Below are 22,743 nucleotides of genomic sequence, written 5' to 3'. Positions count from 1 at the left end.
TACACATCAAATTTGGCGCCACTTTTCGCTCCCGCCCTTGCTTCAAACGGGCCGACACCCCACGTGAGCATTGATGAATGCCTTATAAGTGAACAACTAGTGAGACCTAGTTTCACCTAGTTCAGACGGCATGGCTCATGACTTTGAGCTCTATCAAGGGAAAGGCACTGGCGTAAGCAACGACCATTCACATTTGGGCCTTGGTGGTTCGGTTGTGATGCGGCTTATGGAAGCGCTCCCGCATGGTCTCAACATGAGATGCTACATGGACAATTATTTTTCTTCTGTGCCGCTCTTCCGAGAGCTGAAATTGCTTGGAATTTTAGCGTCTGGCACGATTAGGGCCAACAGACTTCTAGGCTGTGAGCTGAAAAGCGAAAAAGAGCTGAAGAAGGGAGGGCGCGGAAGCTACGACTTCAAGATTGTTGAAGAAAAACACATGGTCATTGTTCGCTGGCACGACAATGGTCCAGTCAACATGATCTCTACAGTTGTAGGACTAGGCAGTATCACTAAGGTGAAGAGATGGAGTAAAGCAGCAAAGGAGCATGTCGACATCAACTGCCCGCAGGTAATCGCCGAGTACAATCGATTTATGGGTGGCGTTGACAAGTTGGATTTTTTGATGTCGCTCTATCCCCTTCATACAAAGACGAAGAAATGGCCAGTAAGGGTAATCTACCACTTCATTTCCTTTGCAGTTTAAGACAGCTGGCTTGAGTACATTCGCGATGCTAATGCAGAGGAACTGCCAAAAAAGGATGTGAAGGACGTTATGGCCTTTCAGTCCGACATTGCAAGGAGCTTGATTGCAAGCAACAGGACTGCACCAAACAAGAGGGGAAGACCGAGCACCAGCTCTGCAAAGCCTGCCCGAAACTCACATATCGGCATGCCCATGCCGACAAACTCTACAAGGTTTGACGGAAACAATCACTGGCCCATTCACATGAATGCCAACTTCCTGCAAAGGTGCCGAAACACAGTCTGTGTTTCGAAGTCTTGAGTTTGCTGTCGCAAATGCGCAGTTTTCCTCTGCCTAAGTGCCGCAAGGGATTGTTGCTATGAATTTCATGCCAAAAAGTAGAAGCAATCGAAGTGGGCAAGCTGAGAGGCATTGAAAATTCATTCTGAAGTACTTGTGAAGAGTCACAGCACCTGGAAATAGTTCTGCCTATGTGAGTGGTTGTCGACATACATTACGGCCTAGAGGCGCCATGTGTCCACATCACAAAAAATTTCTGTTGACTTAATAAACATGTTTTTCTTCATACCACTCAGTTTGGGTAGCTGTTTATAGGCAATATTTGAAGGAATCGCAATTTTTCTTTTTCTTGTCTTAATTCGCGCCTGAAGGGGATATAGAGATGAAAAGGCAATATAGTAACAGTTGTTAGCAAAAGCAAATATCATTGGCAAGTAATAAAGAACTCAGTTTTTTTTTTACTAAATATTTGGGGCTTCGAAATCCAGCAGTTCACCAAACTTGTTTATCATTTCTGTAGAATTATAACTAAATGTTTGTTTTCTGTTATTTGTACTTTTTTTCGAACGCGTCTGATATTGCACCGTAGAGTGTAACATGTCTCTTTACTGTTTCTTTTATGGAATAATTTTTGTTTATGTGTTGCAACCAGAAGCTTCTTGTAGATAAAACGCCCTCCAGTGTATCTCTAGAAAGGCTGCGGAACTTTCAAACATCGCGCTCACAGGACTCCAGCGGGCGAACGAAATTCCTTACTTTCCGCCATTGTCCGAAAGGTAAGCACGTGACTTTGATAGCAGTGCTGTTCCAATGATTAAGAGAATCCCCCAAGGTGGAGCAAATTTGTAATAAGGGAGCAATTACTCATAGGCATCCACCCACGCGCAGCCATTCGGCTACAAAGGAAAGCTATACCGGTTCCATAGAAACATCGTAGTTAAAGAAAAATTTATCCTGGTCTGCGGCTCGAACCCGGAACCACCGCTTCTAGAAGGTCTACCAACTGAGCCAACAGGGACGGATATCGGCGTATTCATGGGGTATCGCAAAAGCCTTCACCACTTGTTTTTCATTACAATTCGCTTTATGCAGTAGCGTAGAACTTTGAACACTAAGCTGCGAAGCCATCATGGCTCGACCGACATCCTGCCTAATGTTATTTGATTACATCCGTTAGACAACCTGGACGATGCATGCGACGAAGATTCTTAGATGACATACACATGCCCTTTAAAAGGTATTTGCGCCCTGAAACCTCCAATGGATTTTAAGGGCACAGATACTTCTGAGGTTCCTCAGTGGCCTCGAACCTTTCTTTGGAACCAGGGAAACCACCAAACGTTATTATAGAAACACAGCCTCTTGAAGCTGACATTCTGAGAGTTCGGTTAGTGTGAACACCTCGACTGTCTACGCACGTGAATTTTTGAGCCAGTGTGTACCACTTTGTCCTCATCAGCCTTATTTGGTGAAGCCTGCCTGCTTTAACATGCCAACATTCCCAGTTTTTCATAAAGGAGTGCCTATTCTTCCTAATCACAATTCGAATGATGGACTTTGAAACGAAGTGGTTTCCCAATGTTCCCCAATGCTTTCCCAGTGAATAAATTTCAGACAGTACTATATTGAAATTTATCACCCGTCAGCACGTATTCCACCAGCCTGCAACATAAATAAATTTTGATGATTTGGTTTTATTGGGACTAGACGTCGCGCAGCGCGCTAGCGTCTTTTGCGTATCGCCTCCCACGAAATGCGGTCGCAGCGACACAGTGGAAAGGGCGGAAAGAACAACATCTTCATGTAGCCCGTATGTCGACCTCTTCTCGCCATGCTCTTTGCAACTGGCAGACAAGTTAGCGAGTCCGGCCGCAAGACTTCCCTTTTGGCTCTCTTACCGACATGATGCTCTTCAGCTTGTTTACGTTGGCCGAGTCGGACGCGACGGAGCCCCTCGAGTAGCTGGCCACGCCGGCTGTGAGGATGCCGTAGGTCCTCCAGAGGTCGCCAGGGCTTACCGAGCGCAGCGATAATTCCAGGTAGTTCAGATCGTGGGCAGAGAAGCTAATGCCGAATTGACGCAGTTTCTCCTCTTCGTCCGGGTAGGGGTAGCCCTGCCAGGCGAGCAGCTGCTGGTATTTCTTCGCCATCTGGAAGGGTGCCGTTATATTCATTGAGAACAACACATGACGCAACACAACGGGACAGACAAAATGGCTGTGGTTTAGCGCTCGTTAAACCTGGAGTGACACGATAGCTACAGCTGGCCGAGTGGAACTCGCACAGTCGATTTGCAGTCAGTCTTTCGCCGCTGCGTTCCGCTGGTCGTTCCTTCTTCATCTTCGTTTCTGGACGTGGATTCACTCTCTCCCCGCTCTCCACTCCTCTCCCATTCGGTTTCGCAGGCGTGCCGCACCGCCGGCAGCTGCCACGGTGGCCACGGCGCCGCCACGCTGAAGGCTCGAAATGTTAGCGCGCGGCGCGCACACCAGCTGCGTGCTCTGACGTCACTTCGCGCATGCGCACGACTGACGAGGATGGCGGCGTCTGCTCCGCCGTCGGCGCAGCGGCGAGGCGCGCGGCGCTCACACCAGCCGCGGGCTATGAGGTAACTCCGCGCATGCGCACAGCTGGCGGAGCGGCGGTGCCACGGCTCAGCGCGCAGCCATGCCGACCTCGCGAAGTAGCTGGCGTAGTGTACCTATAGCTACAAAAGGAGCGAGCGCTGACAATAGAACATTTATTCCAAGAAACCACCGGAAGAAAACAGCAAAGCGCACGCCCAACCACAAGGCGAAAGACGTAACCAGAGATTTTGTGAAGGCCAAAAGATAACAACACTACAGTAGCAGGAGACAATGTAGCAGACAAAAGATAAAAACCAAAAGCGTACAACACGAGAACGAATCAGATAAGATTATCTTGAATTAAGCCACTGAATTTCTTTTTTCGGAAGAGCGAATGACGTATCAATGATGCAAAATAAACACGATGTTTCATTTAATACTGCTAGTCATTTTTAAACAGGGTTTTGAGTTTATGGTTTATGGGGGATTTAACGTCCCAAAGCGACTCAGGCTATGAGGGACGCCGTAGTGAAGGGCTCCGGAAATTTCGACCACCTGGGGTTCTTTTACGTGCACTGACATCGCACAGCACACGGGCCTCTAGAATTTCGCCTCCATCGAAATTCGACCGCCGCGGCCGGGATCGAACCTGCGTCTTTCGGGACGGCAGGTTTTGAGTTATAGAGCGCTTAATTTAAGACAGCATTTTCAACGGCGTAACAATAAGGGAGTAATTACAGATTGGCATCCACACAAGCGCAGTCATACAGCTACGAAGGAAAGCTTTGCAGCTTTCTCAGAAACTTTGTCATTAAAAAATCCGTACTGGTCCCGGGTTCGAACCCAGGACCTCCACTTCATCCGAACAGTCACTGTGCCAACTGAGCTAACCGCTAACCAGGACGGCAAACTTCTGGTAGGGCCAGACTGAATTTGTCAATAACTCGAATTGGGAAGAGTGCTGGTCAGATATTTACGGGAATCCCTCAGCGCGTAATTGATTCGTAATAGAGAGTAATTACTGATTGGCATCCGACTAAACGCAGCCATACGGCTATAAAGGATAGCTATAGAGGTTTATCAGGAGCTTCGTTGTTTCTGGTGCTCTGGTGAAATAGTGGTCCCTGGTTCGAGCTTCGGACCATGCATGACGAATTTTTCTTTATATCTACCGTTGTCTGTGCGGTCCCTCTGTGCGTGCAGGTTGTGATGACGTCACAAGGTCGCGTGTCATAGCTTGCCCACGTCCCACCTAGGTTGCTTCTCAGGGGATTTTAATGCTCTAGCGGTAGATCCGCCCTCGTCGATTTCGCTGATTTTTGTCCAGGCAATCTGCAACCTTGAAGAATTGGGTGGATAGGTGCCGCCCGCCTGGGTGGCAGGTGGGCCACCTAGGTCACGTGACCTTGTGACATAAGTAAAACCTGACCACTGTGGCAGGTTGCAGTTCAATTAATAATTGCTCGCTTGCAATTAATGATGGCGAGAGGTTTAATTTTCCTGTGGATCGCAGAAGCCCCACCGGTGACAGCACCTGCGATCGCAGAGCAGTAGCGTATCGCTTAACCGCCGCATCATTGCTCAAGGAACGGTATGACGACTCCCAGGGATCTATGAATGTTAAGTAGAGGACAACCAATAAGCCAATGAAAACCAAAATTCTAGCGCACTTAATTTGCACCTGGATGCTAATGTTTCGCGGGCTTTCTTTAAAGAGGCACGGAAACCACAAAGCATTGCCTTGAAAGAGGCACATGGGTCTAGAAACCATGAAAGCGAGCTCAAAACACTACAGCGCAACGGTATAATTACAATGATTTCTGCCACCACTTTCAGTCTCGGTCGTCGCCACCGCTTCACGTCACGGTCGACCGGCCAACCTTGACTACCACATTCCTGATAACAACGCCGTCAACAAATTTAACATTTTTAGGTCTAAAAAGTACACTCAGGCCTTAAGAAAATGTCAATTTTCCCGAGCGCAAAGCACTAGCGGCTGATTATTTACGGCAACGTGCAAAGACTCGGGGAAAGTGTAATAATTGATGAAAATAGCAACACCGAGATGCCGCGAGTTATCAAGAGAACATCTGAGAGATAAGGAAATAATTGCCATTTAAAAAACGCGTAGTATTACGCTTGAAATTCACCGAGATAGTTATGTAATTACTGTTGGCAAAATATGTCTGCCCAAAAATGGCGATCGACGCTCTACCCCGCTCACCGCTTAACGAAATATCATTTACTGCGCTAACTATACGGCTTAAAATACCAGCTTATTTGCGACATGACGATTGCGAAATTCCCCTGACGCAAAATAAATCCCTGCTATGCGCATGCAACCAACTATACGAAAAAACTGCGAGTTTGCTTTGCACACAATTGTGCATCCGTCCTTTTGCTCACTCCCTCTTATAAGATGGAGTACGCTAGAGGACAGCTCACTCCCTTCTGTAGCGATAGCTACACTACGCCAGCCACTTCGAGAGGTCAGCGTGGCTGCGCGCTTAGCCATGGCACCACTGCTCCGCCAGCTGAGCGCATGCGCGGAGTGACGTCATAGCCAGCGGCTGGGGTGCGCGCCGCGCGCCTCGCCGCTGCGCCGACGGCGGAACAGACGCCGCCCGCCTCGTCAGTTCTGCGCATGCGCAAAGTGACGTCAGAGCGCGCAGCTGGTATGCGCGCCGCGGGCCTACATTACGCTTGCATTTCGAGCCTTCAGCGGCGCCGTGGCCAACTCTGCGAGTTCCACTCCGCCAGCTGTAGCTATCGCGTCACTCCAGGCTTAGCCAGAGCCAAACCACAGCCATTTTTTCACTCCCGTATAGTCATATTCTTGCTCAGTGCAGCGTATTAATGAGTTAAATTATGTTCCATTCAATGCCTGCACCTGAAACTTGCTAGAAGCAGTCTCCTTAAGCGGGTGAAACAAATGTTTGCATTCGAAATATTTTTAGTATTTCAATGATGGAAAAAAACTTAGGGGGAAACTTAAGCTCCGCCTTAAGGGTATGACGCGATAGCCATAATGGGTTAGAGCCCATATATGCAGAATTGGTCATTCTCGACTTCACGCTCATAGATCCCTGGGAGTCCTCATACCGCTCCTGGCGCAGTGGTGCAGTGCGCCACTGCCTTGCGATGGCAGGCGCTGCCACCTGTGGGGTATCTGTGACCCAAATTGCTCTTGCCGAGCAACCTCTCGGGGACAATAACTGATTTAACTTCCACCTGCCACGGTGGGCAGTTTGCTCACAATCCGATCGGCAGGTGGTGATGACGCCATAACGTTAGGAAACGTAAATTGCCCGCCTGGCTCCTGGGTATCTTCACTAAGGATTTTTCGTCAATTTTTCGTTCACGGTCAGCGACGCTAATGACGACGCCTTATTTTTTTCCGACATGAGCTGCGGCGATCGCGTGAAAAGGGACCGCGTCGTAATTGTGTAGGTACAAATACTGGGTCTCTTGCTTCTTAACCCCTCTACGACTTAAGGAACTCCCTTGGTCTGAAAGTGAATAATAAAAGTTTTCAACAATTTGCTTTATGTCTAATTAACTAATTAAGCGCAATTTGAAAAATGCTCTGAAGGGCGCCAGACGAGGAGAAAGAATACGCCGTTGGTGTCACCCAGCTGCGGTGCATCCTTTTTTAATCCCTGGCTCAAATCACTAGAAACACCCCGTAAACAGGCTACCGGTGTTATTTGAGCAACGGAGAATGGAAGATGTAGAAAAACTCACAGCGAATTTTTGCCTAAATCTTACAAACGTGCGAAAGCGAAAGTGCATAAACGTTTACTGTTGGCTGTCTAATGTTTGCTTATCAAGCTTCTTTTCATGTAAGTGGTAGGGTTTTAACGTAGTTCAACAAAATAGGAAGCGCGAAAGCACTTGCGGAAACACCGCCTCAAAGGCAACCGCATGAAAAGACACGGCACAAGCAGCGCGTCTGTCGCCGCCGCGCGGTTGCTGGCGTGATTCCGACGCCGACGGCTTTCTCGCCTCGGGAGCGGGGACGGCGGAGCGGGGACGGCGGAGCGCGCCGGCGACGCGGCGCGAGTTGGAATATCGGCCAAGTGGGGTCGCTAGGATTGTAAACGATGTTGTCAGTTGGTTCCACCGTCGGCAGTCATGACACAAATTCACAAACGTCACTAGATCTCCCTTTTTTATTCCTTCCCTAACTGCGCGGTTCAGGTGTAAAACGATATATGAGACAGATACTGCGCCATTTCCTTTCTGCAAAAACCAATTATTGTTATCATCGCTAGATCTTGCTAGGGGGTTACCCATCGGAATAGCGCTTCCGCTCTAAGAGGTAAGAGAAAAAGTAGAATAAGACACCCTCGACAGAATACAGGGGCTTACATGTATAGTCAGCAGCAATACATTTCCTGCTCCATATGCACGGGGCTTTTGAGCAGCGCATGTACGCACTTTTTCCTCATTGGGTTACCGTCCCAGTGACTCATGTTCTTGAAACCTTTTTGTACCGCTGGACTTGCGCTCTTTACAGTGCACGAATGTCCGAGTTAGTTGGGGCTGATTGCAGTTTATTAATGCGAAAGCGTATCTTTTTATTTATTTATTTATTTATTTATTTATTTATTTATTTATTTATTTATTTATTTATTTATTTATTTATTATAGACACCTCAAGGGCCCTTGGGTGAGGGGTTTACATGAGGGCGTGTGCATGACCTCTCGGCAGAGCGTGTCATCAGAGAGCGTTCGCACAAATATCACCATTCCATAAAAGAAGTTCGCCGGCGTTCTAACCATTGACCTATGTGTGCCAAGCGGGCCCCAAAAGGCATACGCCACGAGGGGTTGATTGTTCAAGTGTGTCAGAGGGGGATGAAATGAAGGCGTTGTGGTGTGTATCACAGTAAAGTTGGATGCGGATGTGTACTAATGTAATACAACGATAACTTGGAAAAAAAAGTTGCTGATCAAACGAAAATGCTTTCACATTTTTCCAATACAGCAGACTACAGTGCTCTCCAATTTTTTTTTTGTACCTATCGATATGCACAACGCTTCTGTGTCCTTGCTTCAAGCTCTCAGTGCCATTGTGTTTCTTTGATTTCTAGCGACAAGTGTAGAGGCCTCCGCTGTGTTTTCGCGTGTATATGGGCGGGTCTGCCCCCATGCAGAAATGAGTGCTTACATGAACAGGTACACTCTGTACTGTGCTTTTGACAATAAAATTACGCCTATATTCGTCCGGAGGCAGTGGGTTTGCATCCCGCTTGTGCACCGCCAGTGCCACCCGGAGTGGAAAAGCGATTACCATGCGGAACAATGATGGCGTACTCAGTTAGATGCATGATCTGTACGCAGTTCCTTGTAGAAAATGTGTTTGAATTGGGGGAGGTCTTCACACTGCAGGACTACGACGCCAAGGTTATGAGTCTAATGGGCCAGCTTGTGGCAGTGGTTAACGATTAGCCTAAGTTGTCTGTCAGCGGACATGAGCGCCACCATCTAAGACCTCCCCATGTGCGTTGGAGTAATACAAAATCATGCAAAACTTTGTGGCCTTCTTGGCCACATTTATTACGATGAATATGCGAGGGCAATTTAGGTTGCCTGCTATGGTGTTTACAACGAGTATCTAATGTTCCCTTTTGCGATTTTCTCGGCAAAACTTGCCGCTGTGGCTGAGTGCTTAGGGCACTCGTCTACTAAGCCGTAGTACCCAGTTTCGAACCCGACCGCGGCGACCGCGTTTCAATGCTGCTAACAAGGCACGTCGCGGTCTTCCTTCTGCATCTTTCGCTCGCCGTCGAGCCAGGCGAAGCTCCCGCCCTTCGTTGCTTTCGGCTGGCAGTTTAGCGCGTTTACGCTCCCTATCGATTGCTGAATCCCTAGCGCAGTTGGCAATGTCGACCGGGTCATCAGACTCGGCCCGAAGTCTGCGAGTACCCACTCTCGAGGACGTCGACTCCGACTGACTTGCTTCGTTCATAGCGAGGCACTGGATAGGCAGCGCGCAGCCGCCGCGACGACGGCGGAGAGCGCGACTGCAGCTGCTGCGAGTCACGGGGTTGCTTGTGCAGCTCCGCTCCTCCTGTTCAAGGTCAATCGTGCAGACGCAGCGAAATAGGCGCCACTAGGCTAGTAAAGCTTTTGCTTCAAATGGCTGTAAAGCGGATGCGAACCGGGGTCCCTTCGGTCAGGAGCCGGGCACTCTACTTCTTCACCAATGAGGATGTCCGTTCAGGAGGATAAACAGAGGATTTGCACAAGCATGTCGCACAGCAGAGTGCGCAAATGACATTAACGTTAAACTTCGTTTTAACGGCCACTAATCAGCGTTACGGATGATTATGTGCGATGAAGTGTAATACAGCAGGATGTGATGTCACGTGGAAAGCATGCCGACACCTGCGTAATGGTGCGCCAAGGAATGCCTAACCGACCACGCGGACACTTTAAAACTATCGCGCCATATTTGCAAGGTGAACTTAAGTGATCCCAAGTTCCAGAAGAGTTCATAAAAATAAAGAAGTTTATGAAGACACGCTGCTAGGCATAGCTACATATGCTTATTAAATACAAAAAGGTAAGTTTGACCGCCGGACCAGCAATCATTGTGTACAAAATAAGGGTAAATGGAAGCCCATAATATATCTGGCCGAGACATTTAATTACAAAACCAACTGGTGGCGAACATCGCTACGAGCTTTTAAGCCGCGTTGAAGAAGATCTCAGCTAACAGTGCCGACCGCAAATGGAGTCGTAGTTTAGTTCATTAGGTACCCCTTACCAATGCAATCAGCGCACAAAAAATTAGTGGTCCAGTAAGAGGCTTCTGCTGAACAAATTCAACGCATAAGTGGAACCCTTGCTTGCTTTCAACGCTGATTGTGTACTGGCGGCGTTGCATCGAAGTTTTAATCAATGTCAAATTAGGATATGAAATTTCGACGAAGCGGAGATAATTTTACTCTTGATTTTGCTTTACCATGTTGACGACGAACCGCAAAAAAAATAACTGCCGTGTGCTGTACAATGAAAATTTGCCTTTGAAAAGTAGGCTATTTGAGGAAAGGAAACGGAGCAGTAATTGTCTCATCTCGGTGGACACCCCAACCGCACCGGAAGGAAAAGAGGAAAGGGGTAGTGAAAGAAGAAATAAAGAGTTGCCGTAGTGGAGGGACCCGCCGCGGTGGCTCAGTGGTTAAGGCGCTCGGCTACTGATCCGGTGGTGGTGGTAGTGGTTTTATTCTGATCCGGAGTTCCGGGATTCGAACCCTACCGCGTCGGCTGCGTTTCTATGGAGGGAAAACGCTCAGGCGCCCGTGTTTTGTGCGATGTCAGTGCACGTTAAACATCCCCAGGTGGTCGAAATTATTCCAGAGCCTTCCACTGAATGTCCCGACCCTGTAGAGTATCTGCTACGGGTCCAATTGGACTTATTTTTGGAAATGTGGCGGAGACTTTGAAGGATGCTTCACTCCCGCCACCGGTTGGCCCGGTATTGCACTACCTCCGGGATCGGCATTGTCTTTAGCGCGTCTTTTCTATCCTGTCTTTCTATCCCATCTTTCAACTCTCCTACTTTCTGCACGTGGTAGCGATTGTGGCTCGGCTTGAGCCAGTGGGCAGGCCTGTGCACTTTCCTTTTCTTTCTTCCTGGCAACAACAGACAGACAGACAGCCTTCCACTACGGCACCTCTTTCTTCCTTTCTTCTTTCACTCTCTCCTTTACCCCTTCCCTTACGGCGCGATTCAGGTGTCCAACGATACATGAGACAGATACAGCGCCATTTCCTTTCCCCAAAAAACCAATTATTATTATTATTCTGCAGGCAAAACGCTAACACGCCCGTGTGCTGTGGAATGTCAGTGCATGTGGAAGATCCCCAGGTGCTTGAAATTATTGCCGAGTCCTCCACAGCCAAACGCGAGGAGCGTTGGCTCCTTCGCTTATACACCAACACGCTACTGTGCCCGGCAGTGCTGCAATATTTTAATCCAGCTTTTAACGGGGAGTGCCCGCATTGTGGGTGCGCTTTCTCGGACGTCTACCACATGGTGTGGGCGTGCCCCTCTAACCCTGCTTACCCCCTCTCCCCTCACCTACGCGACAGAGCTGGGAGGCTGTTCATTTTCGCTCTCAGCGCAACACGAACGGGACACAAGACGAAGAACTAGCACAAACAGGCGCTGTCTATCAACTGGTTTTTTATTGAAGAACGAAAAGCATATAAATACGAACAGTGAACTACTTATCAATCAACAAAAGTTATCTGAAAGGCACGTGGGAGTTTAGATAGCTCAATTCCCTCTCGCATAACGTTATGGAAGGGCTGCTGATACATTTTGAACCGTTGTGGTAAATATAAAAAGCTTCCATTACCTCGCGTGTTAATTTATTGTTATGTCGGAACAAGATGCGCGTGTTCTTGTAATCGGGAACACATTGGCATTTTTTGCACTGGAAAGACGCCTGGGCAAGGGGGTCCCCTTTAGCTCTCCTTTCTGCATGATCCTTTTCATGCCTGCATTGGCATTGCCTGCTGTGGGAGCCTGTGTGAGACAGGGGGTCATTTTTTCTGGTATTTTCATGCTCCACCAAGCGTTTGTTAACGCACCTGCCAGTGTGGCCAATGTACATGGCACCGCAAGAGGAGGGGACCTGGTATACCACCCCTACCTCGCAAGGTGTAGATGGCGACACATGACGCACTTGACAAGCATCCCTCTTGCTCTTGCCGTAGTGCCTCTGATTCACCTGTTTGCACATTGCGCTAAGTTTTCTAGGTGCAGAAAAGACGACATCGACGTCGTATCTGCCCGCAACTTTTTTCAGCCCATGTGACAAGCAGTGTGCATACGGGACCACAGCCGGCTTTTTCTTTTTGGCTTCTTTCTGCTGAGCCCCATTCTTGAGCTGCCTAAGAAGTTTCTCCGCTGCCCTGGAAATGAGTTGATCTGGGTACCCGTTCACACGTAACCTGCCTGTTTGCTCTGCCCTGCTCGGCTGCTCTATGTTAGAGAGCCAAAGAGCCCTCGTCGCTAGGGCCCGAGCTGCCGCTGAAGCCACAGGGGTCCCGGACTAGGGACTGCACTCCTATTATTGATTTGTAAGGGGCTGGCCCTTAAGGTCAGTCCCCGCTGTCTTCTGTAAATAGCCTCGAATAAATGTTTTCCACCACTACTACCTCTGGAACGGCACCTCTTACTCGCTTTCTTCTTTCGCTCTCACCTTCCTTTCTTTCCATACGGCGCGGTTTTGGTGTCCATCGACATATCTGAGAGAATTACTGCGGCATTTTCTTTCCTCGAAAACCAATTTTAAAGCGACAGCGTTAAGGAGCTCGTGTAGCAGAAAAGCCGGTGTCGTCGGTAACGTTGGCCGTGAGTGAAAAATCCTACTCCTCTTCCTCGCAATCTACGCCACTTCCCCAACGTCGCGCGACGGCAGCGCCTCGCGCTCGTCTCGTTCAGGCGCAATGGGGCCGTGCGGGCACACAGGAATCACGTGGTGAGCGGCGAACAACCCAGCGCACATCCAAAGCACGTTCACCACGAAGCTTGCGGCTTGCTGCTCGTCCGTTCGGCGCGGGAGCTATGCTGGCGTTTGTGGCATCGGCTTTGTCGAGAACTATGTGCCGATGAACCACGACTGCAACTTGAGTCTCGAGCGCTTTCGCAAGGCGCCTGGCAGCACTTCGTGGTTTGCGGCTCCACGCGTCCGTTTCACTTTACATAGCAGAGCGATTTGTCTAACGGGCAAGGCGTCGCGCCGAACGGGCGAAGGCGTTCCGTGGACTGCCTGGCAGTGCTGCAACACGCTGTCGCGTTCCACTCTTAAAGGCGAAGCTTAAGTGTCCTCCAATTTTTCATTTTTTTTTACTCCGGTTGGAACTGGTTCCACTGCCCTTATTGGTATGCTTGGGTCATCACCTATAATGTTCGAGTGCCTTCCACTGGTTTGTCATATGGGATTGTACTAATCCGGCCCACTGATCCACCTTAAACCACCCACTACTCCGAACTAATCCGCCTTAATTCATTTTCTGGGCTGGGCCTATTTCCAAAATATTGGGAGTCTTTCGGAATTTCTTTTTAATCGAGGGTGTTTTGGTTGGTGATCACTGTGGCCACCGTGACCACCTGCCACGGTCGGCAGGTTGCTCACAAACCAGTGACCAGGTTGCCACCTGCCCCAATGCGGATGATGATGATGATGCCAACTTTATTTTCTACCAGATAAGGAGGCCCCCTAATCCCCGTCCCCGGCACGCAGGCCTGGGTGACGGGGGCTGGGACCTCCGCGATTAGAAGCAGGCAAAGAGATCTTGACTTCTCGCGGCTTCTTCCGCCAGGCGAATGGTTTGTTGCCAAAGTGTGATGACATCACTAGGTCGCGTGACCTATCTGGACCAATCAGAGAATTTCGTTGCAGTGAAGCCGTTAATTCTTTACGAGACGAAAACAAATACCACCCCCCCAGCCCCAATAGCCACCTAGCCATAAATTGTAGGCCATGACCAGCCATGACATAAGTAAGAACCAGCCGCCGCGGTGGCTGAGTGGTTATGGCGCTCGGCTGCTGACCCGAAAGATGCGGGTTTAACCCGGCTGTGGCTGTCGAATTTCGATGGAGGCGAAATTCTGGAGGTCCATCCACTGTGTGATGTCAGTGCACGTTAAAGAATCACAGGTGGTCGAAATTTCCGGAGCCCTTCACTACGGTGTCCCTCATATCCTGAGTTGCTTTGGGACGTTAAACCCCCATATACAATTAAGTAAGCGCCACCTGTCGGCCGCGATAGCACTACGAAAGTCAACGGAGGCATTTTTGCTTGCGACTATATGTGAAAGAAAAAAAGGCATTGGTGTAACTCTTCTAAACATAGTTAGACAGAATGAACGCTCCATTACACTTGCGTATACGCTTGGTAAGACGCTTGAAACGCCTCGTTTCGGGCACACTTTCAGCCGCGCTGTCATGCATGGCGAAACTGCACGCGAGAGCGGCGTCGCCTCCTTAAGCGAACGCAGAGTCATGTGCATAATCACATCCGGAGAAGCGGCGGTCGGCCCACCGCGGTCGGAGCAGTGGCGCGGCGCCTGCAGCTGTGTCGAGTCACGTGGTCTGACGTCACAACCACACCTCCAGCGTTCCTCCTGCTGAAGGTCAAACTGCAACACCAGATGACCTTGGCGAAGCATTGGGTAGAGGAGCTCTCGCTGCAATTTATGATGAATGTGACTTTTGAGGTCGCAACGGGACACGCCGCGGTGGCTCAGTGGTTAGGCCGCACGGTTACTGATCCGGAGTTCGCGGGTTCGAAACCCCGACCATGGCGACAGCGTTTCGATAGAGGCTAAACGCATAGGCGCCTGTGTGCTGTGCGATGTCAGTGCACGTTAAAGATCCCCAGGTGGTCGAAAGTATTCTGGAGCCCTCCACTATGGCACCTCTTTATTCCCTTCTTTTCTTAGTCCCTCCTTTATCCCTTCCCTTATGGCGTGGTTCAGGTGTCCGCTGATATGTGACAGCTCTTTCCCCCAAAAAACGACCAAATTTATGCCACATAATAGAGAGGGGCTAGTTGGTGACTATTCGTAGAATGCATCTTGAAACCGTGAAAAAAGACAAGGGGCGAGGAAGAAACCAACAGGACAGAGAAACGACATCTGGGGCCGAAGAGCGCCATTCCACAAGGTATTTTTCATCTTCTCAAAGTGAAGTCACAGACCCATTTCCCAAGCATTTCATCCTAAAGAAGCCGAGCACCAGTCGAGAATAAAGCTTGTACCTACTGTATCACCGGTGGTTACCCTGCGGATTTGGGGATCAAACCGCGCACCTCCCGCATGCGAGGCGGATGCTCAAGCCACAAGACCATCGCTGCGGTTCGCTATAATTTAGAATGCAGTCAGACGCTATGCGAGCATGTTGCTTGTTCAGACAGATAGTTAAGGTGTCCACTGTTTCAAAATAATCCTTTTAGTCGTACTGCAAGCAGCGATATGTGACGTGAAAAATAATTCCTACGCCCACACTGACTCGTTCCCCCAGCCATAGAAAATCAATGGGCTGTAAGGCACGTCCATGATTTTCTCTTTAATTTTCAATGTCCAGGGCTATTATACGGCATGGGGTGCGAGTGGCGGGAACTAAAAGCGTCCGTGAAATTTTTCTCTTATATCGGCGGACACCTGAACCGCGCTTAAGGGAAGGGGTAAAGGAGAAAGCGAAAGAAGAAAGGAAGGAAGACGTGCCGTAGTGGAGGGCTCTGGAATAATTTCGACCACCTGGTGATCTTTAACGGGCACTGTGAGATGTCAGTGCATGTCAGTGCACGTTAAAGATAATAATAATAATAATTGGTTTTTTGGGAAAGGAAATGGCGCAGTATCTGTCTCATACACCGTTGGACACCTGAACCGCGCCGTAAGGGAAGGGATAAAGGAGGGAGTAAAATGAAAGGAAGGAGGAGGTGCCGTAGTGGAGGGCTCCGGAATAATTTTGACCACCTGGGGATCTTTAACGTGCACTGACAACGCACAGCACACGGGCGCCTTAGCGTTTTTCTTCCATGAAAACGCAGCCGCCGCGGTCGGGTTCCAGGTGGTCGAAATTACTCCAGAGCCCTCCACTACGGCATGTTTCTTCCTTTCTTCTTTCACTCCCTCCTTTATACCTTCCCTTACGGCGCGGTTCAGGTGTCGGTCGATATATGAGACAGATACTGCGTCATTTCCTTTCCCCAAAAACCAGTTATTATTATTAATATTAATTTTTCCGGTCTCGATTCCCCTCGCGACTGCTGACCTGGCAAGTCTTAACTGACCTCCAGAAAGACGTCGTAGCTTATGGGGTCGTCGTAGGCGCCAATCTTGGAGTCGTACACGACGACGTCCGTGTACACAATGAAGTCGCAGATCGGGACCGAGAGCACTTTGTTCGCTGCCTCCACCGACGGCCCGACGGTGCAGAAGACGAACGAGTAGGGCCGCACGTGAGGCGGCGGGGTGGCTTGCGCCTCGGTCGTCGTCTCCGTGGTTGCTGCGCCGTACACAGCCTGATATGACTCCGAAGATAAGAGACTCTCATTGTACCATAGATCTTCTTGCTATTAACTAGATGGAAAGCTAGCGGCGCTGCGCCTCAGCCATCATGGACGCTCAAAGCATCATGGGCCGGTGAGCTGTGCTTGGTGCGGGACAGTCGGATATTTTTTAGGGTTAACACAGAGTGGCGTTACTGAGATGCCCCATTCCGTCCACGGCGCGCCCCGCGCAGACGACTTTGGCGCGAACGTAGTGCGCAAAATCTATAGTAGCGAAAACGCAACAGCATACGACGCCAATGAATGGTTTCCGTTTTCGGAAATGCCATTAAAGAACCTCTTAAATTGTTTAAGCGACAATATTTTTTGAAAACATATTTCTTTTTTAAAGTGCTGCTGTTTACAGCGAAATACTGAATTTTGTGGTGTAAAATATTTGGCCAATAAAATAGCAAGACATCGCTTATTTTGGGCAAATTTTGCATTCCACGCTTTTCTGCTCGTGTGTTGCAATTTACGGACAGGATATTGAATATTAGAGCATTCTTGCTTATCGAACAACGTTTATTTTGGCACCATTTTTTGGCTAAAAAGTTGTGGTTCTGCAGTCGGTAGCTTCCCGTCCCATGATGCTTAGAGCGCCCATGGTGGCTGAGATGGTCTCGAGGAAGCTCCATGCAAACAAACTCCCGTAGAAGGGGCGCCAGCTTTCCCTCTAGGCAATAGTAGGAAACTCTATGCATTGTACCAGGTCTCCACATTCTTGCTATTCGCAGCGGAAGTCAATATTAATGCGAGAGCATTAGATGGTTATTTCCTGTGTCTGGTGTCAGCAAAACTTTCTCCGCAAGATTACGTCGTTCTGTGACGATAAATGTGCAAAAGCTTGGCTGTGTTAGACAGCGCGTGATGAGATCTTGCTGTGAGAAAAATTTGGTTGATAAATCGCATTTAGTTAATTACACTTCGGCGTCACAATATCCACGGACGTCGACATAGCACCTGGATGTCGAAACAATCACGGACGTCGAAATAGCGTCTCGGCGTAAAAACTAAAAATAAAAAATAAAAGAGAATGAGCAAACGAAAATAAAAATAAAGGAACAAAAATAAAAACAACTAAAATAATGAATAATTAAAAATGAAATTAGGAAATAAATAAAAACAAATATACAAAAATAGAACGCGTAATGGCGCCGTGGAACACCAGCGCTCTAGAAAGTTCCATGCTTTTGCATTCCTCCACGTAATCAGCCTTAAGTGGCCTGAGAAATTTTTGCCATACGACATCGGCGCTTGCTTCCTATAGTAGTAGTAGCAGCAGAAACATTTCTTGCGGAAGAGAAGAGCTAGGGCGTAAGAGGCGGGGAAGAGTAGATTTGGAGCATTCAGTGGTCGCTCTTCCCTATTTCGGTATCTCGTTGGCCTCCGCCGCCGCCTTGGCCATCGTCATCAGCATAAGCTGTGTGCTCGGGTCGGAGTCAGTCAGAAGGGCCTCCCACTGCTCTGGACTAGGGCTAGTTATCTTTGGTAGTTAAATCGTGTGTAGAATGTAGGAGGCCGTAACGATGAAGTTAGGAAAGGTCAAAACTTTTACCGGACATTTTCACTGCATGGGCTCGGCAACGTAATTGTTGCATCCCATTCCTGTCAATAAACGGCACGAGCTGCCAGTGAACGTCTTTGCCCTCTCCGTGAGGCATATGGAGTTCGCCCCGCAGGCACGGCAAAAAAAAATGAAGATACGATCACTCACTTGTTGTGGTCGTCTTCCTCCGTCGTCCTCCGCCTGCAGAGGTAAAAAAAAGTGCCGAGAGTTTTAAGACTATTTGCATCATGGTGTCATGCTATATTGTTTAGTTTGTATACTATACGTGCCATGATGTGGTATATTTGAGTGTTATGGTGCGGTATGGTGTGGCACCATATCGTATAGTATAACTGAAAAGGTGCGGCATGGTATTGTAATTATGGTATCGTATGGTATCATAATGTTGTGCGCGCTGCGCCATGCTATATTCGGTTTTAAGTCCCAATCCTGCCCGTGGACTGACGGACGGCGTAGCGGGTGACTCCTGGATAATATCGACCACACGTGGTTATTTAAAGGGAAGGTGAAATATTTTTTTGAGAATTCGGATCAAGAAGTAAAGTATGCAAACTGGTTTTGAGCTAGCACTTAAAATGGCAACGTAATCACCGATTGGACGCCGCAGTTGCTCAGTGGCTGCTGACCCGGAAGACGCGGCGTTCGATCCTGACCGCGGCGGTCGAATCCCGATAATAATTATTTGACTTTGGGCGAAAAGAAATGGCGCAGTATCTGTCTCGTATATCGTTGGACACCTGAACCGCGCGCTAAGGGAAGGGATAAAGGAGGAAGTGAAAGAAGAAAGAGGTGGCGTAGTGGAGGGCTCCGGAATAATTTCGACTACCTGGGGATCTTTAACGTGCACTGACATCGCACAGCACACGGGCGCCTTAGCGTTTTTCCTCCATAAAAACGCAGCCGCCGCGGTCGGGTTCGAACCCGGGAACTCCGGATCAGTAGCAGAGCGCCCTAACCACTGATCCACCGCGGCGGGTAAACATTTCGATGAGGGCGAAAATCAAGGCCCGTGTACTGTGCGATGTCAGTGCACGTTAAAAGGACCCCAGGTGGTCGCAATTTCCGGAGCCCTCCACTCCGGCGTCCCTCATAGCCTCAGTCGCTTTGGGATGTTAAACTCCCATAAACCGTAATCACCGATTCGCCTTCATCGAAACGCAGCCATCCTGGCCCGTATTCAATCTCCCAACCTAAGGGCTAACAGCCGAGCTCCAGAGTCAGCGAGCCACTGGTACACTACTTTCCATTAAACACCGCAGTGTTCGCCTAGTGGCTTGAGGATTCGCCTAGAATCCGGGGTCTACGGGCTTCGGTCCTCAAATACACCGGATACTCACCGTTTTTTTATGCGAAGCATAATAGGGACACTACTTAGCTCAACCATAGCCCAGCCTGGCGCGGCCGCGACCACCAAGGCTAACTCCCGCTCCTCCCGCTAGGGGCGCTGCAGCCGAGCACGTGGTCTGACGTCACGCCAGCTGTGAAGAAACGGGGCTCAACTCGCGCGGTCGCCGCGCGGCCGCGACCACCAAGGCTAACTCCCGCTCCTCCAGGAGATTGCTAAACAACGAAGAGACTAGCCTGACTTACGGGCAGGCGATACCGAATCCCTTTCACAAATCTATTATGCTTCGCACCCAAGGCTTAACCTTAGCTAAGCCAGGCCATTTGTTTTTCTTGAAGCGGTAGCTTCGCTACTAGTGGTCTCGGGCTGAGATCGCCATGCGTTAGTGATGACCTTCAAGACTCAGCAAAGGTTAAACTTTCAGTTTAAACGTTTGGAGTACCGGTGGATGGCCATAGGTCAGACCAATGGTCAAGCATATGAACAGGTCGAGGGTCAAGTCAAGGTCAAGTCGGGACGTCAAGGGCACGTCATAGATCAACGAAAATGTTATCAAAGGTCAAAGACATCTCAAAGTCTCGTAAAGGTCATCCCGCTCATCGAGGTCAAGTCAAGGTCAACCAAAATCATATCACGTGATCGACTCGTGGCTCAAAGAGGAGCCAAAACACGGCGTTTGCGTGATAGGGCGTGACGTCGTGCCCCCCTCCTTAACCGAGTACATAATGGGAGGAGCGCCGGCGCTCCTAGGAACGAAGTCCACATGTGGTATTCAGGCTAAACCATCGTGAAGCTACTGCTTCTACCTCGGTTTAACCAAAGCTATACCACCGTGAATTTTTTTTACGACCACAAACCTTTCCATGGCCTAGAGCTCGGATTCTCTGTGGGGAAGAGCTTAGGAAAGCGCAGCTTCGACGTAACCTCGAACAAACAAAAATAAAACGGTTGGCTGCTGCCAACCGATTTAGCTTAACGTCTCTACGCGTCCTCACAAACAGAACCACCCAGTCGTCTCATCTTGAAATGCTGGTCGGTATAACTCCAGTAGCCCATGACCTCCTTCGGATGGTGGCATGATATGATGATGCTGTGCATACGCTGCGCAGTCACGTAGCGAGAACAAAGCAGCCCAGATTGTCTCTCTTACTAAGTTTGTCGATATGGGACCCGTAAGATTCCATGTGGGTTCATACAGATTTCAGTCACCATATGGGAGCTCATATGGGGCCTGCGAGTAACCGTACGGAATCAATTAATGGACCAATAACGGGCACTCAGGCTTGACCTGTGAATTTACGAGTTAATTGGAGAGACTTGGAGAGGCCTTTGCCATGCAGTGGGCGTAGTGAGGCTGATGATGATGATGAACAGTCGATGCTATGAACCAGGCGCTTAATGTAGAAACACTAATTAGAGACGATGATTAGTGAGGTAGAAGAATTTGTCCTACATTAAAGGAGAACTGAAACGATTTCCACCGAAGGTAAAAAAGGCGAAATAATGATAGGTATTGCATTGGCTGCCATCCTGATGAGAAATTTTTGACCTAGCATAAGTAGCATCATAGATGTAGCAATTAAAAACACCATCTCCCCATTTTCTCTTCAAACTCATGCGCCGGGCTGAGCAAGAAAAATAAAGATAACCGACCTGCACCACACACCGCCGATGAAAGCGTCACCAAGGCAAACCAGCTCGGTTGTTTACTTTTTTTATTTGTCGCTGGTTCTCCCGTCACAGCCAAACAACACAAAAGAGTATGGAAAGGGAGGCACGCTGTAGTCTCTTATTGGCCGTGCACGGCGCATTCTTCGCTGTGGTTTTTGGCAAGCCAATGAGAGCCCCTTACTGCTGACGTCACGTGCGCTGCATGACATCGTGTGCGGGGTTTCGCGTGAATTTTTTTGAACTATTTGTAGATTAAGCTTCCTTCAGAGGACTTGTACGCGGCATGCACGCTCAGTGAAATTTACTATATATAATTCACGCATTTTATAGCCACCCTGTGAACCAGTTTTCAGGCACCCCTTAAAAAATGGTATTTTTTTTTGCGAGGAAGCTGCAAGCTTTCTTTTTGTGGCCAGTATTGCAGATTGGAACAAGCTATCTCACGCCAAAGTGTGCCGCGACAATGGCAACTTGCTATTTTTCGCGTTGCGACTCCGCTCTCTTAACTGCTACCGGATAATGCAAGACGATTCTTGAATAAAGAATACAAAAAGGAATAAAACGTTTGCCTAATGAAGATTTCAACGATATGCGAACAGCGCTGCTTTCTACTGAACCAGATTGCAAATGTACAGCGTACTATGTCGTTTTGGATTTAGTCATCCGCTATATCGCTTGTGCCGCAGTGGGCGGCAAGGTAGCTTTTGAAGCGAAAAGCTTCACTGCGCTAAGTAAAGCAGTCTTCGGGTAGGCAGCACAACGACTTTGAACGACCTTCAGCCCAACAAAGGATAGCCGTGTATGACCCTATGCGGTACAGTTATGCTGTCTAACCCTTGATCCCCTGACCTTGGCTAATGACCTTTAGTTGACCTTTGACATTGGGTGACCTTTAGGTTGACCTTTTACTTAAGGACATCCGATGGGTTGATGTGAAGACGCGTGATGAGTAACCATGTGTGCAGAAGTTATTCGCTGTATTCCAGCGTTAGCCAAGTTAAGCCAGTGCCAATTTTTTCGAGCGCACCTGAGTACCCCTCCCTTCCGCCGTCACCGCCGTCGCCTCCACCTTCTTCTCCGTCGCTGTCGGCGCTCGCTGCAACAAGCAAGAAGAAAGAGAGAACAAAATAACACTTTGGAACATAAACTCTCTTTCACGCGCGACGATGCAGTAACAACCAGCGGTGCTGTTTCGACGTCCGCTCAGCTGCGTAGACGTCTCAACAAGCAGCAGATAAAGGCGTGGGCGCAAGCTCAGAGTCGGCTTATGAGGGGCATGACACAGCAATGTGTCTCGCAGAACGGTTGCTTCTTTCTGGTGGCACGCGTGGGAACACGCCTTTGGATACATGGCGAGTGAGCATAACACAAAGCACCTGAGGTAGACCGACGTGCTCGGGATTGGGCTAGTTGGAGCGTGATCATATACAAGACGTGCGCTTCATAGCTTCAAGAGGACAGAGTTTGGCGCTTAACAAGACAACACGAAAGGTTTTGCGTTTAACCTTTGATGTTGTCTGCAACT

The 22,743-nt window shown here is 49.0% G+C and overlaps 1 protein-coding gene across 1 annotated transcript in view; it reads right to left on the bottom strand.

Moving 5' to 3' along the window:
• LOC144109982 (uncharacterized) overlaps positions 1–22,743 on the bottom strand; it is a 57,223-nt gene that overhangs the window by 31,442 nt on the left and 3,038 nt on the right. The window contains exons 2-5 of the mRNA XM_077642785.1: positions 22,246–22,314; positions 18,350–18,382; positions 16,375–16,589; positions 2,884–3,135 (exon numbers count right to left, since the gene is read on the bottom strand). Coding sequence (XP_077498911.1) covers positions 2,884–3,135; positions 16,375–16,589; positions 18,350–18,382; positions 22,246–22,314 — 569 coding nt within the window. The remainder of the gene's footprint in view (positions 1–2,883; positions 3,136–16,374; positions 16,590–18,349; positions 18,383–22,245; positions 22,315–22,743) is intronic.

This window comes from Amblyomma americanum, chromosome 11 (assembly GCF_052857255.1).
Source record: "Amblyomma americanum isolate KBUSLIRL-KWMA chromosome 11, ASM5285725v1, whole genome shotgun sequence".
In the NCBI taxonomy this organism is placed as follows: Eukaryota; Metazoa; Arthropoda; class Arachnida; order Ixodida; family Ixodidae; genus Amblyomma; species Amblyomma americanum.
The sequence above is the reverse complement of the archived record's forward strand: the minus strand, read 5'-3'. Positions and strand labels throughout refer to the sequence as shown.